Source organism: Lissotriton vulgaris, chromosome 2_2 (genome assembly GCF_964263255.1).
Source record: "Lissotriton vulgaris chromosome 2_2, aLisVul1.2, whole genome shotgun sequence".
In the NCBI taxonomy this organism is placed as follows: domain Eukaryota; kingdom Metazoa; phylum Chordata; class Amphibia; order Caudata; family Salamandridae; genus Lissotriton; species Lissotriton vulgaris.
The window spans coordinates 299,154,589-299,178,806 of record NC_141688.1 but is presented as its reverse complement, the minus strand read 5'-3'; the positions used below and the strand labels follow the sequence as shown (position 1 = coordinate 299,178,806).

Genomic DNA, 24,218 nt, shown 5'->3' with positions numbered 1-24,218 from the left:
TCAACCGCTGGCAGGCGTCATATTCATTAGCCTTGTGATTCTCACCTGAGAACCACATAAAAATAAAATGTGGATCCATACCCGACATATGTCGAGCACAGGACCTACAGGATTAATACCAAGAGGGCATAGATAAAGGTACACTGTTTCAGCTGAAAAAATCTGTCACAGCAGAGGGAAAAACAGTCAGAAATACTCGACTCAAGAGCCTAGTGCAGCTCAAAAAAGAAGAAACTGACCTCAGTGCGCCAGAGGGGACTTATATGGCTCCACTGACCTCACATCTGGAGCCGACATCGTTACGTAGTGAGGCGACGCCACGCCTTTTGAATTCATGATGGGACATATTCTACAACTAAATTGTATCCTGCATGGTTGAGAGAATTTCAGCAAAGATCTGACTGGGAATTTTCTGCGGACAAGATTGTGTGAGTTGAGGCATTTCAGAAAAAATGTGAGAACGAAGCTACACACAAGGTGAAGGGGGTCAGGTGTGATGTTAAGGTGGGTGATACTAAAGTCAGCTCTTTCTAGGGGTAAATCTCAAGTGAGCAGGTGGAATTGCACTGAGATATTTATTCGCCAAAGCTGCTCCTCACATGGCATACACAACTGCTTCCTTAGCAAAATTCTTTCCCCATAGCAGATAATTGAAAACATGGTGAATTTCCACCTGCCACCTAGGAAGAAGAGGTTAAGTACACCACTTTATCAGATGGAAAATATCTCCCCCCCCATATGACAATGTGTCTCATTAACTTTGACCTAATGAAATCTCAGTCAAAGGGCCTCCCCAAAAACCTCATGTTTTAAAGGTCATCTAAAGTTTCATTTTTTGAGTCTGAGCTGTATCCTCAAACTTACCGAAGGAGTATGTTGCCTGGAAGCCAGCTGCGGTCACCCAGCTGTCACTGTGGAACTGCAGCAGCAGTGAGTTTCTGGTGGAGACCACATGTGGTACTTCAATATTGCCACAGTATTTGCCTATTGTCTTTGATGTGGAGCGGGCACCATCGTTGATAATCAGGTAGTCCATGTCACATTCAGGGAAGTTCTCAAGATCGAACTGGGTGAAGGTCAATGAGATCTGTGAAATACAGGATCACTATAAGTACAGCCCTTCCAGCTCACAACCAGAGAGAGAGAGAGAGAGCACTCCCTGCACAAACCACTTCATTTCACCACCGCCCAACACCAACCTTGGTTTCACCCTCAAACACTACTGAACCTAATTTTTAGAGCACTTGTCAGACTATTGGCAGTTTGAGGGTTCTAGCAGCAGGCCAACTATGCATTATTACCACTTGCGCTCAACCACAAGAGCCTTCATATCTACAACAACCAGCACCCTGACCGCACACACAAATCCACGTGCAATTACATCTACAAACTATTGCATTAATCATGCTAACAACTAACACACTCATTTAAACCACCGGCATACACCTTTCAACTACCACCTCAGTCTTTGTTACCTATGCTAGTACATATCAAGGGCTGGACTGGCCGTAGAGGGCATCTGGTGCTTCCCCAGGAGGCTGGAAGAGTGGCGGCCGGTTTTGCAGAAGCGAGTTCTGGTTTTGTTATGGGGGCGGTTTTGCAGAGGTGCTGTAATATATACCCTCAGTAACAAAAGCAGCAGCGCTTCATACTTGCACCCTTCCCCCCTCCAGAGAGCCTGTCCGACAAAATTGCCAGGGCTGCTTTGGGTTCCCAGTCTGGCCCTGTACATATCTCACCTTTTTCCTAGTGAAAAGGTATACTCTCTATCCGTGCTAAAATGTAGTGGTCCGCAAAGTCACAGCTGCATTAACAAAAATGGATCCCAGAATCTGGCAGAGGGCATCAGCCATGCCTGTCCACCCTCACAAATCTTGTCGCTGCACACGTCATGCACCATGCTGTTGTGAGAGGGGAGAGCTTTACCCCATACTGTTGAAGCTGGAACCCAATCATTAATTTGTTTAGTTTACAATATATGAATGACCTCAGAATAGGCACTCATTCACTGACATAGTTATTTTGAAAACAAAAATAGAGAACCTGAAAAGACTTCTGAACTATAATATTCAGTAAAAAACACAGAGCAGTGGATCTAAAGCTTAGATACTGGAAGACAGAGACTGTATGTTTTTCACTTTTCCGATAGATTTCCTAGTTCTAGATGCTGATGCTATTTGCTTGTTCGGAATAAGGGATCTATGTATAGATGCTGCTAAAAGACTAGGAACTTGGCTGATTGGGGAGTGGCATGGAGTGAGGAGCAGGGAAGAGCACGCCAAGATAGCAATCAGAGGCCTTAAATGCCCCAAGGTACGCGTAAGGACTACACGTTTACTGAAATAAAATATCAATCCATGGTGGAGGAGGGTCATTTTATGTATGTTTGAGTTTCCTGGTCCCGCCCCTTTTATGCCACAACAGGGTCATCCCTGTGTGTGTTAGATTGTTGCTATTTGCACAGCACTGTTGTTTTTCTGATCTCTGGAAACTGTCAAACGACTAAATGAGAAAAATAACAGAAAATAGGAGCAGTTCATAGAAAGCGACACTATCGAATAAGCAGGCTGTCAACAGAAAAGGTGCAATCCAGGCAAATTGATATTTTGTCTCTGAAATGCTGGCTGTACATGAAAAAAGCACAGATTTTCAGGCCTTTTGCCTGTGGTAGCACCTTAAGACTGCTGCATTACCTCGCCCTCCATTTCAGCTTCTAAATGTATGTAGGACACGTGTTAACACAGAAATATTTCAATCAGCCTTTATTTTAAGCAAGTGAATAAGACTTCTATCCAGACAATGATGCACATACCTTGTATCCTGCTGGAGCCAGAATGGCCAGGGCACAGTTCATGCCATTGGGGTACTCGAGGGGAAACTCGGGTGAGGTGACAATTCCATTATTCTTAGTGAAGGTGTTGTCACATGGCAATGCTAGAAGATGGGACAATAATAGCATGTTTAAATTGGTTTACCAAGGAAACAGCAGACTACAGAGAGGAAAAATAACTCCAAAGAACAGAACTAAGCAGCATCCAAAAGAAATGAGGCAGCAGGGAGGTCCGCTCCCAAAGGGTGCCTGAAGAAGAACAGGCTTACCAGTCCTGTAGGAGGCTGTGAAACCGCGGGCTGAGACGGATCCATCGCTGACAAACTCCACCAGCATCATGCTTCCAGAAGACACCAACGCCGGGAGATCCAGCTTCCCACATGCCTTCTTCAGGACAACTGGGGCTGATATATTGTCGCCGTCGTAAACATTGATGAAGTCAGCTGAGCAAGCTGCCGTGAGCTGGACATCAAACTCATCAAACTGCAAAGAAATCTGTCATGACAGAAACAAAAAGAGTTATGGCCATCAATGTTATGGAGACAAGAAAAGCACATTGAATACTGCCAATAACCTATACTTGACCAGACGCAGGGTGATGCATAGAAGTAAGCAGACTTCATTGAAATAAGGATTCTGGTTCCCGGAAGGAATATTACAGGGTCTACGGCTTGACGAAGGCTTGGTACAGGCCACATTAGGAATGCTATGACTGGGGCGTAGTTGTATCAAGCTGTGTTTAGATTCACAGTGATTCGCTGCGCGGCCTCAGGGTAGATTATGCGCTATATAAATATAATTTTCATTTCATTTCAGTCATTAAGGATTAAATTGCTTTGGCACTGACTGATTCAGCTCCGCTTTAGCAGTGTCCAAACTGTGCCCCTCTCAATTGTTGAGGCTTCATCAAATGGATCAACTATGTGCCCCAGGAGCCATCAGAGCTCTGCATTGCCAACTTTTACCACTGAGCCCTTTCTTAGCCCTACAGCATTGTGATGCCAGGGGGCGAGTTTGACACTACCAGCAAAACGAAATGTCTCAACACCCATTGGGACAGTCCAACTGTGGCCTCTAATCTCTTCCACCACCATAAAGGGCTGAAGAGTTAGGAACATGTGACCCCACTAATGGAACTAAATGTGACATGGGGCATCAAGATAGTGCTGGGCTACTGCCCGCTGTGACCCATAATCCCTTGCTCCACAGAAGCATACTGCAAGGCAGTGCGTTCAGTGAGGTGTTACGGAAGGATGAGATAATCCCCTGCTACATCCAGATGATCACTGGAGCATCTCCAGGAGAAGAGTGACAAACTAACCACACTTCCTCGTCTCATCGGGTATGTCTTGGCATGACATACTTTCTTGTCGCAAGCTTCAGCTTTGGTACCTGTTGCAATCTTAGCCTCAAGCTGTGTTTGCCAATGCTCTCAGCTTCCTTGATAATTTTGGGACCTTTTTGTAAATGGCTTCCTCTCATGCTTTGCAGCCCATTTGAAGAAACATCCAGAGAAACAATTTCAACTCACTAACCACTGAGGAGAATACTTTGATAACACCAACTCCGATCCACCAAGACAACCGTCAACCAAAGACAGGACTACGGCTCATGCCTTTGGCCTGGACATGTCAACAGTACCCAAAGTTCTATGTTTGTTCTAGGGTGTAGAGTCTCAACAAAGGAATTCTTCTTAGCCAGTCCAGACACCATTCATTGCATTATTCCATTTGTGGCATGGCCGTTCTAAGCTGCCTCACCGCTGTAAAGCATACTATGATGACTCGAACCAAGAGCCAACAAGACAACCATCAAGCAAAGGTCCAACTAGACGATCCACACTGAAAGCAGAAGGGACTAGAATCCTCTCCGACAATAGCAACTGCTCTGAAGGGGAAAACTTGGAAACTACCAACAACAGCTAGTAACAATCAGCCCTAAAATGTGTTGGTCTTCGTCACTCAGATTGTGCCTGTTCCAACCACCTATTTAATGCAATAGTAAATACCCAGACCGCTCAGCAGAACTAGGCCACTTTCTCTGTTTCAGTCTTCCAGCTGCAATGAACTTCTCAAGTCCCAGGATATCTGAGTCATCCTAAGACATTTGTGTTGAACCTCTGAAAAGTTGCCAGCAAACCCTGGCAAGGGAGCGCCTCTAAGAGGAAACTCCTTTGTTCACCACCCTGAAAGGATCACTACTCCAAACAACTGAAACATGTCAAGAAGCCACAATGCAAAGCACTTACATAAATAATTATAAAAATTGTGCAGGTAAGGAATATACACATCTGGGGAACCTAAATAGGACAGATGCTTTATGCGTCAAAGCTGGCAGCCCTGTGGCAGAAAGACCACTGCCAATAATAAGCAACCAATAGGGCTGGTGATAGCTCCAACAACATTTAGTGGCTGCTTCACCTCTAAATGATAGTTTGAAGGATCAGGAGCCCCAATTTACAAAGAGCCTTCTACTCAGCCAAACTCTGAATGAGGCACTAAAACATACAAAGGAAGGAATCCAAACTTTTATTATGTAACTGTTTTATAGTTTTTGAATGTTCTTGGGCAATCATCAGCAATAAAACCTATTTGTACTTCTACTAGAAGGAGTGCAAACTTCTGCAGTTACCTGTTTTGATGAAAGACGGATCAGCCACCGGCAGTTTGCTCCATTTTGGTACGCCTTTGGAAAGTTAGGTGTTGAAAAGGATCCCTGTGGATCAGACAGCAGGGAGCTGCAGCGATCTAAAGAAAGACAGCAACCAATCAACAGCTGGCAGACATATTATGAGAAACTTTAAAGAGGGCATACTGGAAATGCACTTCCACCACATCAGGGTTACAGCTGCAAAACACTAGGAGCGTTTCCCAAACTTGGACTTCAACAACTGGTTTGAAACAAGCTTTGGCAAAGCCAATAGGTTTGTGAATAGAAGCTGGCACAGTTACAGGTAAGGCTTCATTATTGTGTGTCTGTCTGCATCCATAGCCCTGCAGCAACTGCTGTTAAGCCTTGCTCCCAAGTCCCACGCAGGAAACTCCCAAGCTCCACATTCTGCCTCAACTCAACACATCCCCCTTCCTTCACAAAACAAACAAAAAAAGCAAAACTGAATACAATTTGGTATAAAGAACAACAAGTAAAACAGATAACCAAAAACATAACAAATTGTCTAATGAGCAAGTCAGCAAGCAGAGACAGAATCAGAATCTCCTATAGTCCCTGAACCTGCTGAAGCTTTCCTGACTCTGGAAGAAACTCTACTCTGGTACACAGGGCTTGGGTCAGAATCCACACGGTCTCTGGAAAAAGGTGCCATGTGAAACGCAGGGCTTGGTACCTCTTGCACCCGCAACTTGCTATTCACATCGGCAGCTTTGGACTCAGGTACCACTGAAACAGCGCGATTGTTCCATTCTTGCCTTTCAAACAATCTTTTACCTCCACCACCCGAACAGGTGCTGAAAATCGAGAAAACCCTTGCAAATGAAAACAGGTTTTTTGACTCTCACCCAGTCCCAAACACAAACAGGAGAGACTTTTTCACAACATCCCTGGTACCATACTTCTTCTGCACTGCAGCTATAACATCGACCACACCTCCCATCCTACCCATATCAATAGACATTCTAGACATCCAGTTCTTGTTCAAATTGGATCTAGTGACTCTACCCTTAACAGCATAAAAGAAGAAAATCCTGTGCTGATGTGAGGTATAGTTCTTAACGCTTATAACATATTCTCAACAGCTCTCATCCAATGCAAACCATTCACTAGAGCCAGTTGTAATTGATCCCTGATCACACAGTTCAGGCGTTCCACCAGACCTTTGCTACAAGGGTGGTAAAGAGACGTGGGAACATGCTTGATACCGTTCACCCTTAGGAAAACTACCATCTCACTGGACACCAATTATCTCCATTTGTCTGTCACCAACTCTTCAGGAAATCTCTCCCTGAGAAATACCTCCTTGAAAAATGTGATTAACACTTCAGAATTAACATTGTCAACAAATTGTACTTCAGGCCATTTTGTCATGTAGTCTACCAGGGACAAGACATATTTTGGAGAACAACCTACAATACCGAAGCATCTAGCTATGTCAAAAGCAAGCTTACACTGAGGAGTATTCTTCACTACCACTAGATCAATAGGGGAGGGGCATGTGACTTGAGTCTTGTCGCTGAGCACACACATGCAACAATTCCGAACATAGCGCTCGATAGCCCTATTCAAACCTGGCAACCAAAAGTCCTCTCTTACTCTCTGTTTCATAGCTGCAATACAGAGATGGCGGAAATGGGCTTGCTCTAAAATCTTCTTACGCAAGCAATTGGGCACCACTAACTGACCACACCTGCACATGATCCCCTTTAACTTCACTTACTGTCCTGTACGGAATTAATTCTGTGGGTGTGTCCTTGCTATTCGGCCATCCTACAGAAATGAAATTTTCCATATTTTTAAAATCCTCATCCAAGAACTCTGCATCCAACCATTCTTGCGCAGATAAGGCACCCTTGACTACTTCATTGACAGAAGGTGCCAAACACACAATCTCCAATTCATCTGTGGATTCACCCCCAACCTCAACCTCAACATCTGTCTGGAGTAACCTGGATAAACAGTCAGCCACATAGTTCTTTGCACCAGCCACATACTCCAGCTTGTAATTAAATTCTTGTAACCTGTACTGCCACTTGGCGATGGGCGGGGTAGCTCTTCCGCCCCCTTGGTGGTGAAAAGGTCCACTAGAGGTTTATGATCTGTTCTGAGCACAAACTCATTTCCCCACAGATAGTTTCTGAAATGTTGCACAACCCATCATAATGCTAGGGACTCTATTTCAATGGCGGAATATGTGCCTTCAGCTCCTTGCAATGTATGTGATGCAAATGCAATGGTTTACTCAGAGCCGTAAAATCTTTTCTGCATGAGGACAGCTCCGAGGCACACATTGCTTGCATCGGTAGAAATAATGAACACATCATTGATGTCACACAATTTCAAAGGTTTCCCTCTTAATCAGTTCAAAACTGTTTCACACTCACTATTCCATTGGTATCTACAAATTTGGCATAATACTCCACTAACCCAAATTCCATATTCTCAGGTCTAGGTGCATTCTGGATGGCCTCCAAAATCTTCATTTTCGTCTCGACACCCTTGGCGGAAATGTAGTGAACCAAATAGTCCACAACTTCTTGGAAAAACGTACACTTATCTTTTCTTAGGGTTAAGCCACTAGCCTTCACAACTTCCAAAACTTGTTTCACCCTAGCATCATGTTCCAATTCAGTCTTGCCATACATCAGTATGTCATCCTGGACAAATACAACTCCCACTATTGCTAAAAAAGTTCCCCATTAAATGTTAGAATGCTGCGGATGGGAACGCCAATCCAAAAGGCATGGAGTCATAGCGGTAAGCCCCTTTGGGTTTAAAAAAAGAGATGAGGTGCCTGGAATCTCTACTTAACTCAATCTGATGGTATGGAGAAGAAACCTCCAAAGAAGTGAAAAATGTCACAACATCTCATTGATGTTAGGCAGGGGTTGGTGATCAATCCAAATGTTCGAATTGAGTTTGCGTAAATCTAAACAAAGCCTCAAGGACTTTTCAACCTTATGCGCCAAAACTATGGGCGCCTACCACTCTGACCGCTCAGTGGGTTCAATTATACCCATGTCACACAACTTTTTCAACTACGACCATAGTTAACTGTGCACACCCACTTTGTGAGCGACTGCCCGCACACCCTCTTTGAGAATGATTTTGTGTTGAAAACCCTTAAGATTGCCTAAATGCTCACTAAACACCTTAGGATAAACACAAATCCATTTGTCAGCCATCAAATGCCCAACCATATATGCAGGGGACAGCATAATTGACGGGGACACACGACAAGATTTGTTAATCTTCCAGCTGGTTAACGCCATGCCAGAGGGGGAGTGCCTGCAGTTTGCAAAAAGGGTGGAGGTGCCAGAATTCAATCCATTGTATCTACATGAGTGAGTTACTGCCACACAAAACAACTACTTGTTGAAACTCAATAACGGATGTATATTGTGCAAACAATAGTTAGAATACTGTGTGCAAGTCGCCGAAGTAGTTTAATAGATGAGAGATAAAAACTCAAAGAGTACTAGGATGATGCACTGATGCAAAACCTAAGTTATGCCTGTCACCAGTGCTAGTAGGATATTGGTGCAGGCTTTGGTTAAAAAAAATATAAAAAAAATAAGAAAAACTGGTGGACACCAAGGTAAAACAGAACACGTGCCCAGAATACAGTATTCTGGGCGTATGTTGTATTCAGCCCCAATCAAAAAATGGTGGCCACGTTGCACACGTGAAGTGTGTTCCTTGGGGAGATACCCCACAGGCCAAAAAAGGCAGCGCCTGACACTGGACCGTTGAAACTCTCAGGAGCTCATGAAACTTCCTTGCAGGCCTACCCACACCACATGAGCAAGGGCAGTCAATTGATCTCACAGCTTCCTTCTTAAATTGTTCTCGCAACCGCTTTGCCTCGCCAATGCCAGTCACAACGCTTCCTGGTGGGAAGGCCGCACAGTACCTGCAGTGTGATGGAGAACCGCTCCTCTTCAGTCGACTAGGCAAAACAGAAGGGCAGGGACAGATGAATGAATAGATCACCTCATTGCCACTGAAAAGAAGCTGGCACAGTTACAGATAAGGCTTCCATCTATAGTCCGCCAGCAACTGCTGTTAAGCACCGTTCACCAGTTCCACGCAAGGAACCCCCATGCTTCCGCATTCCATGCTCCACATTCTGCTTTCAACTCAACAGTTTGGCTTTAATATGTTAACATACAGAAAGAGCATTTGTGCATGGGTTTATATACATGAGATAGCACATTAAAGCCAGACTACATATTGGATTTTGCAAAGTTTTTTTTATTTGAAAACAAAAGAAAAACAGCGGATAGGACATGGATGGGAACACAATTGAAATATCCAAAAGTGAATAAGCAATGGGAAATGAACATTAGTGGAAAGCCACTATAAAAAAAGAACAATGTAAAAAATAAAATAGGTAAAAATACAATGGGGATAAAGAAACAGAAAACAAATAGGAGAGACCTCACTCAAACAATAAAAGCCCACTATAGTGAAAAGAGCAAAACAAGGATTGCTTGCTGCACAGTGTATGTTTGAGATAAATAACTTAATGTGTGATGATGTGAAGGACTTTTGAGATGTAAAATAGATTGTCATGCATCTTGGTCTGACCACCCAAGATGGTAGACGCTCTGTGAAGAGCTCCAGTGCCCAATCCCTGCATCTGGTTTAATCCTACTGCTAGCTAGACTCTGCTAGATGTGATCATTCTCACAGGGCTACTGGCCATTGTCTGCACCTCCAAGGGAACTGGCCCTTGCCTGTAGATGTGACTGCTATGGGTGGGCCAGTGCTCCATGTTCACAGCCAAGGTGGCAGTGGCCTACAGTTGCTGACTAGTAGTCACCGGCTGCTCCATAGCTACATGTGTAAGGGATGCCCATGAGTGCTTGTCTGGTCAAGTTACCCTCAATCTGCCTGCTGGCTGGGCTGCCAACTGGTGAGGAGACTCCCTGCATGATATGGACAGCCCGCGCTCAGTGTGGAGCTGCTGCCTGGGACCAGTGGGGCCTGGATCGACTGGCACGGGGCCTCCTCCGATCCTCCCGGATAGCGAGTGGGGCTTGACTAGGTGCCAATGGCCTAGTAATGCCGACAGTGTGCACTGAGGTTCTTGGGGACCCGCGCCCCTCCCAGAGCTGAACCCATGGAGAAACAGCAATGCATACAGAGACGGAACGTGGTCAGTGGAACACCGGGCTCCTCTGATGTGGAAGGTGACTGCTAAGGAAGTACGGGTGTAGAAATTGTTCTGTCCCTGAGAACAGTCAGGCCCAAGATGCAAGCTGAAGACATCCTTCCTGTACTTAATACTGTTATATTCCTTAGGCTCATGGACATATTCGTCACTGTTAGACCTCACATTAGACTTGGACTTTCATACATTACTAGCCAGCAGTACAACATTATAGTTACTGCACAATGCAGGAGGGGGGGGCACTGCCCTACCATTGCTCCTCAGGGGGAGTAGGGTGACAGATGCTTCGGGGATGGAGGCGTGGGGTGGAGGGGCATTAGGCAGTTACACCATAGCCATCCCGGATGCTTACAAGATCATCCAAAAAGACCGCACCAATCAAACAGGAGGAGGCATCGCCATCGTCCATAAGAACACCATCTGAATCATGACCAGCTCCGACGATAACCTCGCTACCGCCGAACACCTCCACTTCCAGATCCACACCGACCCCAGGACCACACTTAGAGGCACCCTCAAGGAATCTATAGACCACCAGGAACCCGCACACAGTTCAACGAAGACATCACTGACTTCATCAGCCCACATGCCCTCAACTCCGAGAACTAAATCCTACTGGGAGACCTCAACTTCCACCTGGAAAAGAAAAACGACAGCAACACCACCACCCTTCTGGACAACCTGGCCAATCTCGGACTCAAACAACTTGTTGACACCACCACCCACCTCGCCGGACACACACTCGACCCTATCTTCACCTCCAGCAAGCACATCTCCTTCGATCACACCACAGCTGTCCATTGGACGGACCACAGCTGTGTTCACTTCAACTACAAAAAGACCTTGACCCACAACCCCCCACAACCTGTTCCTCGAAGAAATTGGAACAAAATCACCACCGACCAACTCTTTACATCCCTTAACCAAAACCCTCCTGCCATATCATCGGATCCAAACCAAGCTGCCACCAAACTACAATGGATCACCCACAGCGCTGACGAACTAGCACCCTTGAAAACCACCAGACCAAACAAGGTAGCAAATAGGCCCCCTGGTTCAACGATGACCTTAAGAAATCCAAGAAATTATGCCGTACTCTCGAGAAAACCCAACCACTAACAACCTGTCCACCTTCAAGGCCGCCACCCGCAAACACCACCAATTGATACGATCCACCAAGAAATCAGCATTCAAGGATCGACTCGACAACAGCGCCCACAACAGCAAGGAACTATTCAACATCGTCAAAGAATTTACCAACCCCACCGCCGGCTCAAACGACATTACTCCCTCCCAAGACCTCTGCGACTCGTTATCCTCTTTCTTCTACAACAAAATCACCGGCATACATAACAGCTTTGAAAACCTGTCCGAAGAACAGTCCACTCCACCCACCTCTGAACCAAAACAGAACTCTCACATCCTTCGCGCCTGGAACCCAATCACTACTGAAGACACCATCCACCTGATGAACTCCATCCACTCAGGATCGCTAACTGACCCATGTCCCCACCACATTTTCAACAAAGCAGACTCCATCATCGTACCCCATCTCCGTGATGTCATCAACTGTTCCTTCAACTTCGCTACCTTCCCAGAAAGCTGGAAACACGCCGAACTCAGCGCCCTTCTGAAGAAACCCACAGCAGACCCCTCTGAACTTAAGAACTACCGCCCCATCTCACTCCTCCCATTCCCTGCCAAAGTCATTGAGAAAATCGTCAATAGTCAGCTCGCCGCCTTCCTTGAATCCAACAATTCCCTCGACACCTCACAGTCCGGCTTCTGAGGCAAACACAGCACCGAAACCGCCCTCATCGCAGCTACAGACGACATCCGAACGCTACTGGACAACGGAGAAACAGTTGCCCTCATCCTACTTGGCCTCTCCGCCGCCTTCTACACAGTCTGTCATAGCACCCTCATACAACGCCTCAGCAACGTCGGCATACAAGGAAAAGCTTTGGACTGGATCATCTCGTTCCTCGCCGGGAGAACCCAGAGAGTCCGCCTCACCCCATTCAAATCAGAGGCCACCGAAGTAATCTGCGGAGTACCACAAGGATCATCACTCAGTCCCACCCTCTTCAACGTTTACATGAGTCCCCTCGCATCCATCGCGCTACAACACAACCTCAACATCATCTCCTACGCAGACGACACCCAGCTGATCCTCTCCCTCACCAAAGACCCTAACACCGCCAAAACCAATCTACACGAAGGCATGAAAGAAGTAGCCGAATGGATGAAGAACAGCCGCTTAAAACTAAACTCGGACAAAACGGAAGTCCTCATCCTATGATCATCCCCCTCTGCCTGGGACAACTCATGGTAGCCACCGGCCCTGGGTACAGCACCCATACCTACAGACCACTCACGTAACCTGGGCTTCATCCTAGACTCCTCCCTCTCGATGACCAGACAAGTCAACGCCGTCTCATCCTCATGCTTCAACGTACTTCGCATGCTCAAAAAATCTTCCGTTGGATCCCCACCGAAACAAGAAAGACTGTCACCCACGCACTGGTCACTAGCCGACTGTACTATGGAAACACCCTCTATGCCGGAACCACAGCCAAACTACAGAAAAAACTCCAACGCATCGAAAACGCATCAGCCAGACTCATATTGGACATCCCTCGTCAAGCTCACATTACCGGTCACCTGAAAGACCTCCACTGGCTTCCTGTCAACAAGAGAATAACGTTCCGTCTCCTCACCCATGCACACAAGGCCGTCTACGACCTAGGACCCGAATGCCTCAACACACGACTGTCCTTCTACACACCCACCCGCCAACTACGATCATCCAATCAAGCCCTCGCCGCAATTCCGCTCATCCACAGATCCACCATGGGAGGAAGATCCTTCTCCTAATTAGTGGCCAAAACCTGGAATTCTCTCCCCACTCACCTCCGCCTTACACAGAACCACATTTCCTTCAGAAAGCACCTTAAAACCTGGCTATTTGATAAGTAATGCACACACCCTCCTCCAAGTGCCTTGAGACCCTCTGGGTGAGTAGTGCGCTATACAATTCCTGAACTTGAACTTGAACTTGAACTTAGGGTTTTGTTAGTTTGATTGTTCTGTTTTGTTACTCTTCTTTGATGGCTTTTCTCACATAGTAAATATCTTGAGCATTTGTCAGCCAGTAGCACCTCCTGTCTCCACCACTAGATTTTTATCCTGCTTGATCGGGACCTTCTGATGGCTTTTTAAGAATCATAATTCCTCCCTTTGATGTCGACATTTAGCGTAATGACATGGAATGTCAATGGACTTAATGACCACATTTAAAAAACCACCCTCGGTCACTTTGTCAAGCGTCACTCATCAACAATACTTTCTCTACCTCCTTGGAACTCAATGCCCTGTTCTTAAAGCTTCAGCTATGACAGAGTTTTCCACGCGGGTCATACTAAAGGCTCCCGAGGCACTGCCTTCATTGTCCACAAATCTTTACCTGTCACCACTCTGCCTAAGACACAGGGGGGCATGTGTTTGTTAGAGGGTCTTCTAGAAATCTAACACTATGACTTTCTTAGTGTTTAAATTCCTCCACTACTACCAAAGACCTTGATGGAGCTCATTCTAAACGTTTTCCTGAGTATGCTGTTAGGCCCAACTGTTACTAGTGGTGACTGCTAGGTCATAAAGTACCCACATTTAGACACCACAAGGGTAAAGACCGTGCAGCTACACCTACAAACTTTGCTGGCTGAATGGGCAGCCTCCCTGGTCCTCTGCGAAAAAGGAGGGGTCAATTTAAGGAGTGGAGCGAGGGACAGAGCAGCTCCAGCTGTAGCATATGTTACAAGTGTCTCGCTGTGATTGGCTAACATACGTCACAGTATTCGCACACAGATTAGTTCATGTGACTAAGGCAAGCTTGCTGCTGATTAGCTCATCCTGAAAAACAGTAATTCTATTGGCTAAACAAAATAGTGACGAAGCTTAACTTGATTGGTTTGTTGGTAAGTTTCGCGCACGGATTGGTTGGTGTTGCGGAATAACAAGGAAGTTATTACGATCTTTTCCGAAGTAAGGGAAATTGTTTTAAAACATCGATTATATGGATTACTATTACATGAAGGAGAAAAAGAAGCTTTCATGGTTTCAGAAATTGAAAATTAAACCTGATAAGAAAATTGCAACCCGAGGTGGAAGATTACTTCATAAGTATAAAACACCTGCAGCTTATATGTTGAGTAAATATGGTTATCATACTTGTCTTTGGATTGAGAATTGGATGAAGTACACTGAGAATGATGGTGTATTAGCATGGCCATAAGATGGATCATTTAAAGTAGCAGTTTCGAGAAATTTAAGAGAAAGGATGATGAAACTTGTGCCAAAGCCTAGACATACTCAATTTGAAGCTTTAGTTGAATGGGAGGATGAAATGTTAGAATTAGATCGAGATAGTAGAGGAATAAAAAAGGGAACAGGATTAGGTCTTGATAGAGAAACACATGAGGATAGAATGCATTGATGGAGAAGTGAGGACATGTGTGATGGTTTGTACCCAGTGAGATTAATTGAAGAGGTAACTGGACAAAAAGGTACCCAAAAGAAAAATAGAAATAGTGAAGAAAGTGATTCAGAAGATGCAGTATTAGAAGAAATTTATACGAGAAAACCAAAATCTTATCAACCAGTTTGTTCATGGACTTCTCCAAGTGCCCCTCAAAGAGAAATTATTGATGAGACATCTCCTAAAACAAATTTGAATTATAGAGAAACACCTGATAGAGTAGAAACAGGTCGTAATTCAAATGTATCAAGAGAAAATAGAAATTATACTAGCACCCCAGTTCAAAGAAAAGAAACTCCAAGAAATGGAAACAGAACAGAAAGGTTTGAGGAATTACCAAATACTTCAGAATATTTTCGTTCTATGAATGAATTAATACAGCAGTTATCTAAAAACATGGAAGCAGTAGCAGTACCTGTAACAATTGGACCTGTTCTTCCAGTATTTGATCAAAAAGAAATTAGACATTCAGCTTTGACTGTACCATTAAATTCAGAAATACAGAAAGTAACTGAAAAATTTTATTCAGATTTGTCAGAAATACATCAAGAAAAAATAATGATGCCTGACTTAACTTTTCATCAAAGTTCATCAAGTAAGACTCCATCTGGTGCAGAATCTGACTCTGGAACTCCAGAAAAGAGTTTGAGTAAAATAGATTTAACACAAATTCCAGAATGTAAAATACTTGATATTGCAAAATTGAAATCAGATTTAGAGGAATTAATAATTGGAACGATTGGAACTGACAGATTGAAGGCATGTCAGGATGATGAATTATTATTTATTTGCAAAAGCATAACATGGAAAACGAAAAATAAATATGATCAATTAGAGGACGTGGCTTTTGAATTAGAAATAGATTTAAGTAAGCGGAAGAATTTACAGAAAAATTATAGGGTGAATTTCTCTGAAAAGGATATTGAAAATATGAATACCACAGGAAGAATCATTCACATAAAAGATTTAATTGTGATTTTGAGAAAATGGGGTGAATTAAGTAAATGGAGAGCGAAATGGACAAAGAAAAGAGATGAAGACAGAACAAGTTTAGCTTTTCCCATCAGAGAGAAGGAAAAAGTAGTAAATGAGTTTCCAATGAGAGAAATAGCGGTAGGAGGGTATGTGCATGTCCCATGGACAAGACAGGACATCTTACTGTTTACAAATGATTTCCCTCGATTAAGAGAAAACCCAGTAGAATGGTATCGACAGGTAGACCGATTTGTTAACGTTTCAAAAGTTTTATGGATTGATCTTGATGGATTCTTTGATATAGTTGTCCCATCAGATCTTTGGCCATAATGTAAAACTACTATAAATTGGCCTAAAGAAGAATACCCTCGAGATAAAGTAACAGGTGCTCCTTCACCAGACGTAATGATAAAATATGAACAGGTAATTGTGTTTTTTTAAAAGAAGATTCCCCCAAAAGAGGTAGATTGGGTTAAAATAGATAGAACAATTCAAGAGTCAAAAGAATCAGTACATTCATTTAATGAAAGATTGCTGCTGGTATTCAAACAATACAGTGGTTATGAGCATTTGAGTGAAAAAGACATGAGTCATTTTATATACAGATTTGTATATGGCTTGAGACCTGAAATTAGTGAAATGGTAAGAACTGGAATAGTTGGTTGGCAATCACTTACAGTAGATGATATTTTGAGAAAAGCAAAATATTGCAGTGATGAAATAGAAGCTAAACAAAAGAAGTTGAAGGAAAAGGCTATGTGGGCACAGGTACAAGTGGCTGCACAACAAATAGCAAGTTTAGCAAATAAGAATGTTGATCAGAATCAAAGGAAATTTAAAGGTAATTATAATAAACCAAAAATGATGGGAAATATAGAAGAGTTAAAAAAGAAACTCCCATCTTTTAATAGTGGTGAAATTGGACACTGGAAGCGTGAATGTTAGAATCCGACCAAAACTTATGTAAAAAATACATCATTAAATCCACAGATGCAGAATGAGATAAATGAGCAGCAACAGCTACAGCGACGGGTAGTGATTCAGCAAAGTCAGTTACCACAGCCGCCACTTCCAAACTGTGTAAATGTGCAGAGATACAGTGCAGAAAAAGGATTCAGCTGAGGTGAACAGGTAAACAGATCACCAAGAGTGAATGTGTCAAATGTGTCTCAACAATATTGGTTGAAAGAAGATGGAGGGAGTGAGTCTGAGGATTACTTCTGACGGTGCCTGAGAGAGGAGGAAGAGTGTGTGCTTGGAGCCACTCTGGAGGTAGATCAATCTGGTCCATTTGTAAATGGTAAAGTGAATGATGTAGAAATTACTTTCCTAGTGGATACAGGTGCTACCCGTTCTACTGTTAGATCAGTTGAAATAGAAAACCTTCCTCTCTCTGGAGACAAAATCCAAGTAGTAGGTGTAGCTAGTCAGCAAATAAAAACAGATCTAACTGAACCAGTTGAAGTTGAAATAGGTAAATTTAAAAACATGCATAGATTTGTAGTTTGTGACAGCAGTCCTGTAAATCTGTTAGGTAGGGATATTCTTTGTAAAATGAACTGTGCAATATATTGCTCACCGGATGGTATAGAGCTTCAAACTCCAGAAGAAGATGGGCTTTACAAATTAACAATGTCAATGGTTGAGGCAGAAGAAAGTAAATTATTTCCTGTGTTTGATAAGAATAATTTACCTGAAGAATTAAAAGACACAGTAAATGTAAACATTTGGGATTTCACTGGAGATGAGATGGGTTTGATGAAAAATATAGACTCAGTAAAAATATCAGTACAACAAGGAGCAGATTGTCCAAACATTCCTAAGTATAAAATGAAAGCAGAAGTGATTGAAGGGGTAACTCCTGTAATAGATAAATTCATAAAACAAGGTGTTCTAAAAGAAATCGAGAGTAGCCCATGTAATTCACCAATTATGGGAATTAAAAAGCCAAATGGAACTTTTAGAATTGTTCAGGACCTGAGAAAGGTTAACAAAATTGTTGTTCCATGTTGCCCAATTTTACCAAATCCAGCGGTAATTTTATATCTGATTCCGCATGATGCAGAATGGTATAAAGTTATTGATTTGTGTAATGCATTCTTTACTGTTCATATTGCATCCAGAAAGCCAACAATTTTTTGCGTTCCGGTTCAAAGAGCGTATTTTAGCATGGTGCCGAATCCCTCAAGGGTACACCGAAAATCCATCTATTTTTAATCAGTTGCTGAAGAAATCCTTTGAAAATCTAGATTTACCTGGAAAATCTACGTTAGTGCAGTATATTGATGACCTCCTTGTGGCTGCAAAAACAAGAGATAATTGTGTAACAGATACCATTACTCTTTTAAATCATCTGGCAGATGAGGGACATGAAGTATCTCCTGCGAAATTACAGTTTTGCAAACAAGAAGTAAAATATCTTGGTCACAGAATTGCAAAGGGAATCAGACAAGTGACAACAGAAAGAATAAAAATTATTCAAGCAATGCAACCTCCAAAAACACGGAGACAGGTTAGAATGTTTCTAGGAATGGTAGGTTATTGTCGCCAATGGATTAGTGGATTTTCAGTAATTGCAAAACCATTGCAGAGACTAACAAAAGCAGACATAAAAGACCCAATTAGCTTAACAGAAATTGAATTAGAAGCTTTTGCACAGTTAACTAAAAGGTTTGTGTGAAGCTCCAGCATTGGGAATGCCTGATTATGAAAAAGAATTTGAGCTTTATTGCAGTGAGAGAGAAGGATGTGCATTATCAGTTCTGATTCAAAGACATGGAAAATTGAGAAAGCCAATAGCATATTTCTCAGCTGTTCTTGGCCCTGTTGCAAAAGCATTACCAGGTTGCTTAAAAGCAGTGGCTGCAACAAGTGTGAGTTTGGAACAAAGTGAAGGAATAATAATGGGATTTCCTGTAAAAGTATATGTACCACACTCAGTTGAAATTCTTCTCACTAGAAGCAGAACACAGCATTTGACAAATAATAGGCTAACAAAATATGAAAAGGTTATTCTTGGCTCGGACAATGTTTCAATTGCAAGATGTGTGAATTTAAATCCTTCCACATTATTACCTGACACTATTGAAGCAGAAATCAGGGATGAGGTTGATCATGAATGCCTGGATGCATTAGAATATTGCACTAAACCAAGGCAAGACATAAAAGATGTCCCATTAGATGGATCAGATTATGTTTTATTTGTTGATGGTTCTTGCTTAAGAACAGATGAAGGGTTCTGAGTACAGCATATTCAGTATGTACAGTTGCAAATGTGATTGAAGCTTCCTGTCTCAAAGGAATTCGTTCAGCTCAAGTAGCAGAACTAATTGCTTTGATTCGAGCATGTGAATTGGGAAAAGAGCTAAAAATTACCATAGTGACTGATAGTCAGAATGGTTATGGCGTAGTCCATGACTTTGGCCAGCTTTGGTCTCAAAGAGGTAATTTAACTTCTGCGGGATCACCAATAAGAAATGCTCCATTGATCAAGAGATTGATTGATGGAATTCAGCTACCAGAAAAAATTGCAGTGATAAAATGCAGGGCGCATAAGAGAGGCGAGGAAACACATATGCTGACTCAATAGCAACATTTTGTGGAAAACATAATGTGCCTGTGAATCGGGAAAAAGAAAATGAACATGCTTTGAACTCACTTATGCTAACATCTGTAGTTGAAACCTGGCACGAAGTAAAACAGTTGCAAGATGAGGCAAGTGATGAGGAGAAAAACACATGGTTAAAAGCAGGATGCAAAGAGAGGAAGATGAGGTTTGGGTTTAAAAAGATGACCGAGCAGTAATGCCAGATAGTATGATTTCTGACCTGGCACGCATGTACCATGGTCCAGGACACATAGGCAGAGATTCCATGATCAGATTATTCAGACAAATATGGTACAATCCAAAATTCTGAATAATTGCAGAATCCCTCTGTCAAAGGTGTCTTATCTGCCAGCAGATCAACCCAAACAGAAAAACAGTTGTGAGCATGGGTACCATAGGACGGGAGAGTGGTCCATTTACCAGAATACAGCTTGATTTCATTGACATGCCACCTCACAACAAACTCAGATATGTTTTGGTGATAATCTGTTTGTTTTCAAGATGGGTAGAGGCATTCCCAACAGGTCGCAGAAATTCAAGAGCAACAACCTGATGTCCTCGCCAATACCTGTAACGCTAGGCGTCCCCCAAGGATCCTCTCTATCCCCAACTTTGTTCAACGTAGTCATGAAACCTCTCACCACCCTGCTACAAGCATCCAATGTACACTTTCACATGTACGCCGATGACACTCAACTTTATCTCAAATTACAATCCCCCAAAGACATCTTGCTCCTGAACTCAACGATTAGAGGAACCCAATCCTGGCTTGCCGACAATCATCTCAAACTCAATGCCCTGAAAACAGAGTTCCTTCTGATCTCACAACCAGCGAAGATCTCCACTACGCAAATTTGGCTTAAACACCTAACTGCACTCAATGTACAACCCACCATCGTGGACTCAGCAAAATCTTTGGGCATAACACTCAACACCAATCTCAACATGCAGCAACATATCAGCAAGGCAACAAAGGGAGCTAACTTCCAGATCAATACCTTGAGGAAACTTAAACCCTTCCTCCCAGCCAGAGACTTCCAAACCGCAGTACAAGCTCTAGTCATCCCTCGAATTGAATACGGCAGCACCGCCCTCTGCGGACTCCCCCTAACTACAACCGCACCATTGAGAGCTTCTCTAAACGCTGCAGCGAGACTCATCACTGGGTCAAAAAAGCACTCCCATATTACCCCTGACTTGAAATCCCTGAACTGGCTGCCTTTTGAAGCCAGAATACATCTGAAAATCGCCTGCATGACACACAGGGCGGTACACCTAAACTCACCCTGCTACCTCGCTCTGAAACTGACAATCTCGGGCGGAGCGAGAAACACTAGAGGCACAAACAATCTTCTGCTGAAACCTCGAAGATTCCGGAAGGAAAAAAACATATAAGCGCTCCTTCTCAGGAATGGCGCCTAGGATCTGGAACTCACTCCCTCCCGAAACCAGGCTCATCTCCTCCACTACACTCTTTAAAAATGAAGTAAAAGCTATCCTCATGGCTAAATACACTTGAACTATTATCTCGAACTCTGTTAATACTCTGCACCAATCTGTACTACATGATTGGCTTTGCAGCCACCTATTTGTACTGTTTGATTTATTGATTTATATGTCTGACTTTGCTCCCTCATGTACCCCTCTATGTAAAGCGCTCTGATATCTGCAAAGATCTTGTCCGCGCTATATAAAACTTTCAAAATAAATAAATAAATAAAAATAAATAAAATAAAATTCAATTACTGTGGAAAAATTGCTTTTGAGAGAAATGATACCTAGGTATGGTTTTCCAGTGACAATTGAGACAGATTGTGGCACACATTTTGAAAACAGATTGCTAAAATTGATTTGTTAAGCATTGGATATTAAGCAGAAATTACATTGTGCTTACAGACCAGAAGCATCAGGTGTTGTTGAGCAAGTAAATGGTACAATAAAAAACAGAATAGCAAAGATGTGCTTAGCTACAGGAATGAAGTGGACAGATGCACTTCCACTTGTTTTGATGTCTTTGAGAAGCATTCCAGATAGAAAAACAGGATTCAGTCCCCACGAAATACGAATGGGCAGAATTATGAGGCAAGCATTTGTTCCAGTTGATCATTAATGATAGCATCATTATAGATTATTGCAAAAATCTATCTGATGTGGTAACTTCTGTGTTCCATCAGGTGGGAACTGAAGCAATAACAAAAGAGAAAGAACAAGCTCATGATCTGTTACCAGGAGACTGGGTAAGGCAAGAGTTTATTGAAGAAGAAATTGCCTAGTACCAAGGTGGCAAAAGGCAAGACAGGTGATGTTAGTCACGACAAATGCAGTAAAGTGTAGGATATTGAAAAGATGGATTCATGCTAGTGACACCATACGTGTGCCAACACTTGAAAATCCTGACGAAGGTGAAACAACAGCTGATTCAGATTCAGAAGAAGAACCTGAAAGAAATCCAGATCCTGAAGATTGACAAGAAAGTCGACATCTGGAAAATTCAAATGCGAATGAAGCATTAGATGAAGAAAATGAAGAACGTGTGATACAAGACTCTGAAGAAGAAAATGAAAAAGATCTGCTAGATCAAGAAGCAGAGAAAGAAATTGAACAAGAAGTGATTCCGAATCAAGATCAGGAGAGTATTGAAAAGCAGATTGGAAGCTCTGGAAGAAGGAACGAAAATTCTGAAACTGGTGAATTGGAAGTAATTGAAGAAGAAGAAGAAGAAGATATTCCAAGTACCAGCTATAAGGATGTTGTTCCTAACAGAGTGAAACTGCTGAGTAAAGAAGTACCTGAATCTGAAAAAGAATCTAATACAATAAAACTAATTATTAAAGAATCAGCTGATAACACATAAAGTGAAACAGATGATAGTGCAGAAGAATCAAAATTGAAAAAATCAAGAAAAAGAGCTTGGAGAGTGGAATATAATTTTGCAGAACCAAAAAGAAAATTAACAAGAAAAGGAGATAATTGGCCAAATGAAAATGAAAGCCTGAAATTTAAATTAGTGAATAAAGCAAAAGAGCAGGTGAATGAGATCACAAGTCAAAGAGGAGAAGACTTAAATAAAGAAAAACAAGCAGGAAAGAAAATAGAAGTGATAAACAGCAGAGCAAAAAGAATAATTAAGCCAAATCAGAAGTACAATTCACCGGAGTGGACCTACATAATTATACCACCAGTAGTAGAAGTAATTAGTAGTCAAGAAAATGTTGATGATGCGATCGATAATGATTGAATTTGTTCATTAGGTGACACAAGGTTGAAGAAATTGTGTTAGGTGACACAAGGTCAAAGAAATTGTGTTAGCTGGAAAATACATTGATGTATGACATAAGGTTGAAGAAAAGCTGTTAGAAAATAAAGTTATCTGTTAAAAAAAAGAGGGGAGTATATTTAGTAATTTTTCATTTTTTTAGGGCTTTTTTTTAAAGTAAAGATGCCTTCTACTAATAATAATTCGAGATGCTCAATTCTTAGAAGATGTTGCAAATTGTCTTCAATATGTGTAATTTTGATAATTTTGGTTTGGTTCATTTTAGCTGTCATTTTTCCTTTTGGAATAGATGAAGAGATGTATAAATTTAACATGACAAGTAACGTTGTGGTCAATCATGATAAAACTGATGAGGCTGATAAAATTATTGTACATAAACCAGAGATTCATCAAGATAGATCTGTGGGAGATTTTTCTGGTAATACCTTTTCAAGACTTTTATCTGAATATGTTAAGGAGATGGACGCAAAAGACTGCTACATTTGTGTAAAGTTACCTACTTCTGTGTCTGAAGGTGTTATGTATAATATGCTTCCTCTTACTTATGGGATAACATGTAGTGTAATAACTAGTTTGTTTTATAAAACTGGTCGTCTGGAGTACCATTACTCGGATTTTGATGAAATTTTTGCAAATGTAAAAGTTGAAGAAAGCTTGAATAAAGTGAAATATGCTAAACAAATGAGGGAATTTTTCTTACCGACTAATGAACTTACTTATGACTATGATTTTAGAAATAATTTAACATGTAAATTGAGAACAGAAGAAAAGACGTTCTTAAATATGGTGGAAGAGAGAAGGGCAATTTACAAGCGAAATGAGATGTTGAACCCTATTAAGTCTATATTTTGGCAGATGGAAGATGAAAAGCTTAATGGTTGAAATGAAAATGTTGCAATTCACATAGATAAACCTGTTATTGGAATAGTTTGTATAAGAAGAGATAATACATTGTTTGATAACTATTTTGTAGGTGCAAGTCAATGTGAAGATACTTATCGTATTATAGGGGGTTGGGGATTCAAAGGAGGCAAAGATCCAATTTTTCCTGGAATTCATTTTGTTTTTGGGAATAAGGCCTATTACAATCTCCCAGACCACTGGTATGGGACGTGTTATGTAGGTTTAGTTTTTCCAAAATTTTTT

At 42.2% G+C, this 24,218-nt stretch overlaps 1 protein-coding gene across 1 annotated transcript in view; it reads right to left on the bottom strand.

Moving 5' to 3' along the window:
- Positions 1 to 24,218, bottom strand: part of LOC147729342 (embryonic protein UVS.2-like) — a 251,093-nt gene that overhangs the window by 59,253 nt on the left and 167,622 nt on the right. Inside the window, exons 8-11 of the mRNA XM_086959917.1 lie at positions 5,462 to 5,577; positions 3,100 to 3,325; positions 2,813 to 2,934; positions 865 to 1,087 (exon numbers count right to left, since the gene is read on the bottom strand). Coding sequence (XP_086816043.1) covers positions 865 to 1,087; positions 2,813 to 2,934; positions 3,100 to 3,325; positions 5,462 to 5,577 — 687 coding nt within the window. The remainder of the gene's footprint in view (positions 1 to 864; positions 1,088 to 2,812; positions 2,935 to 3,099; positions 3,326 to 5,461; positions 5,578 to 24,218) is intronic.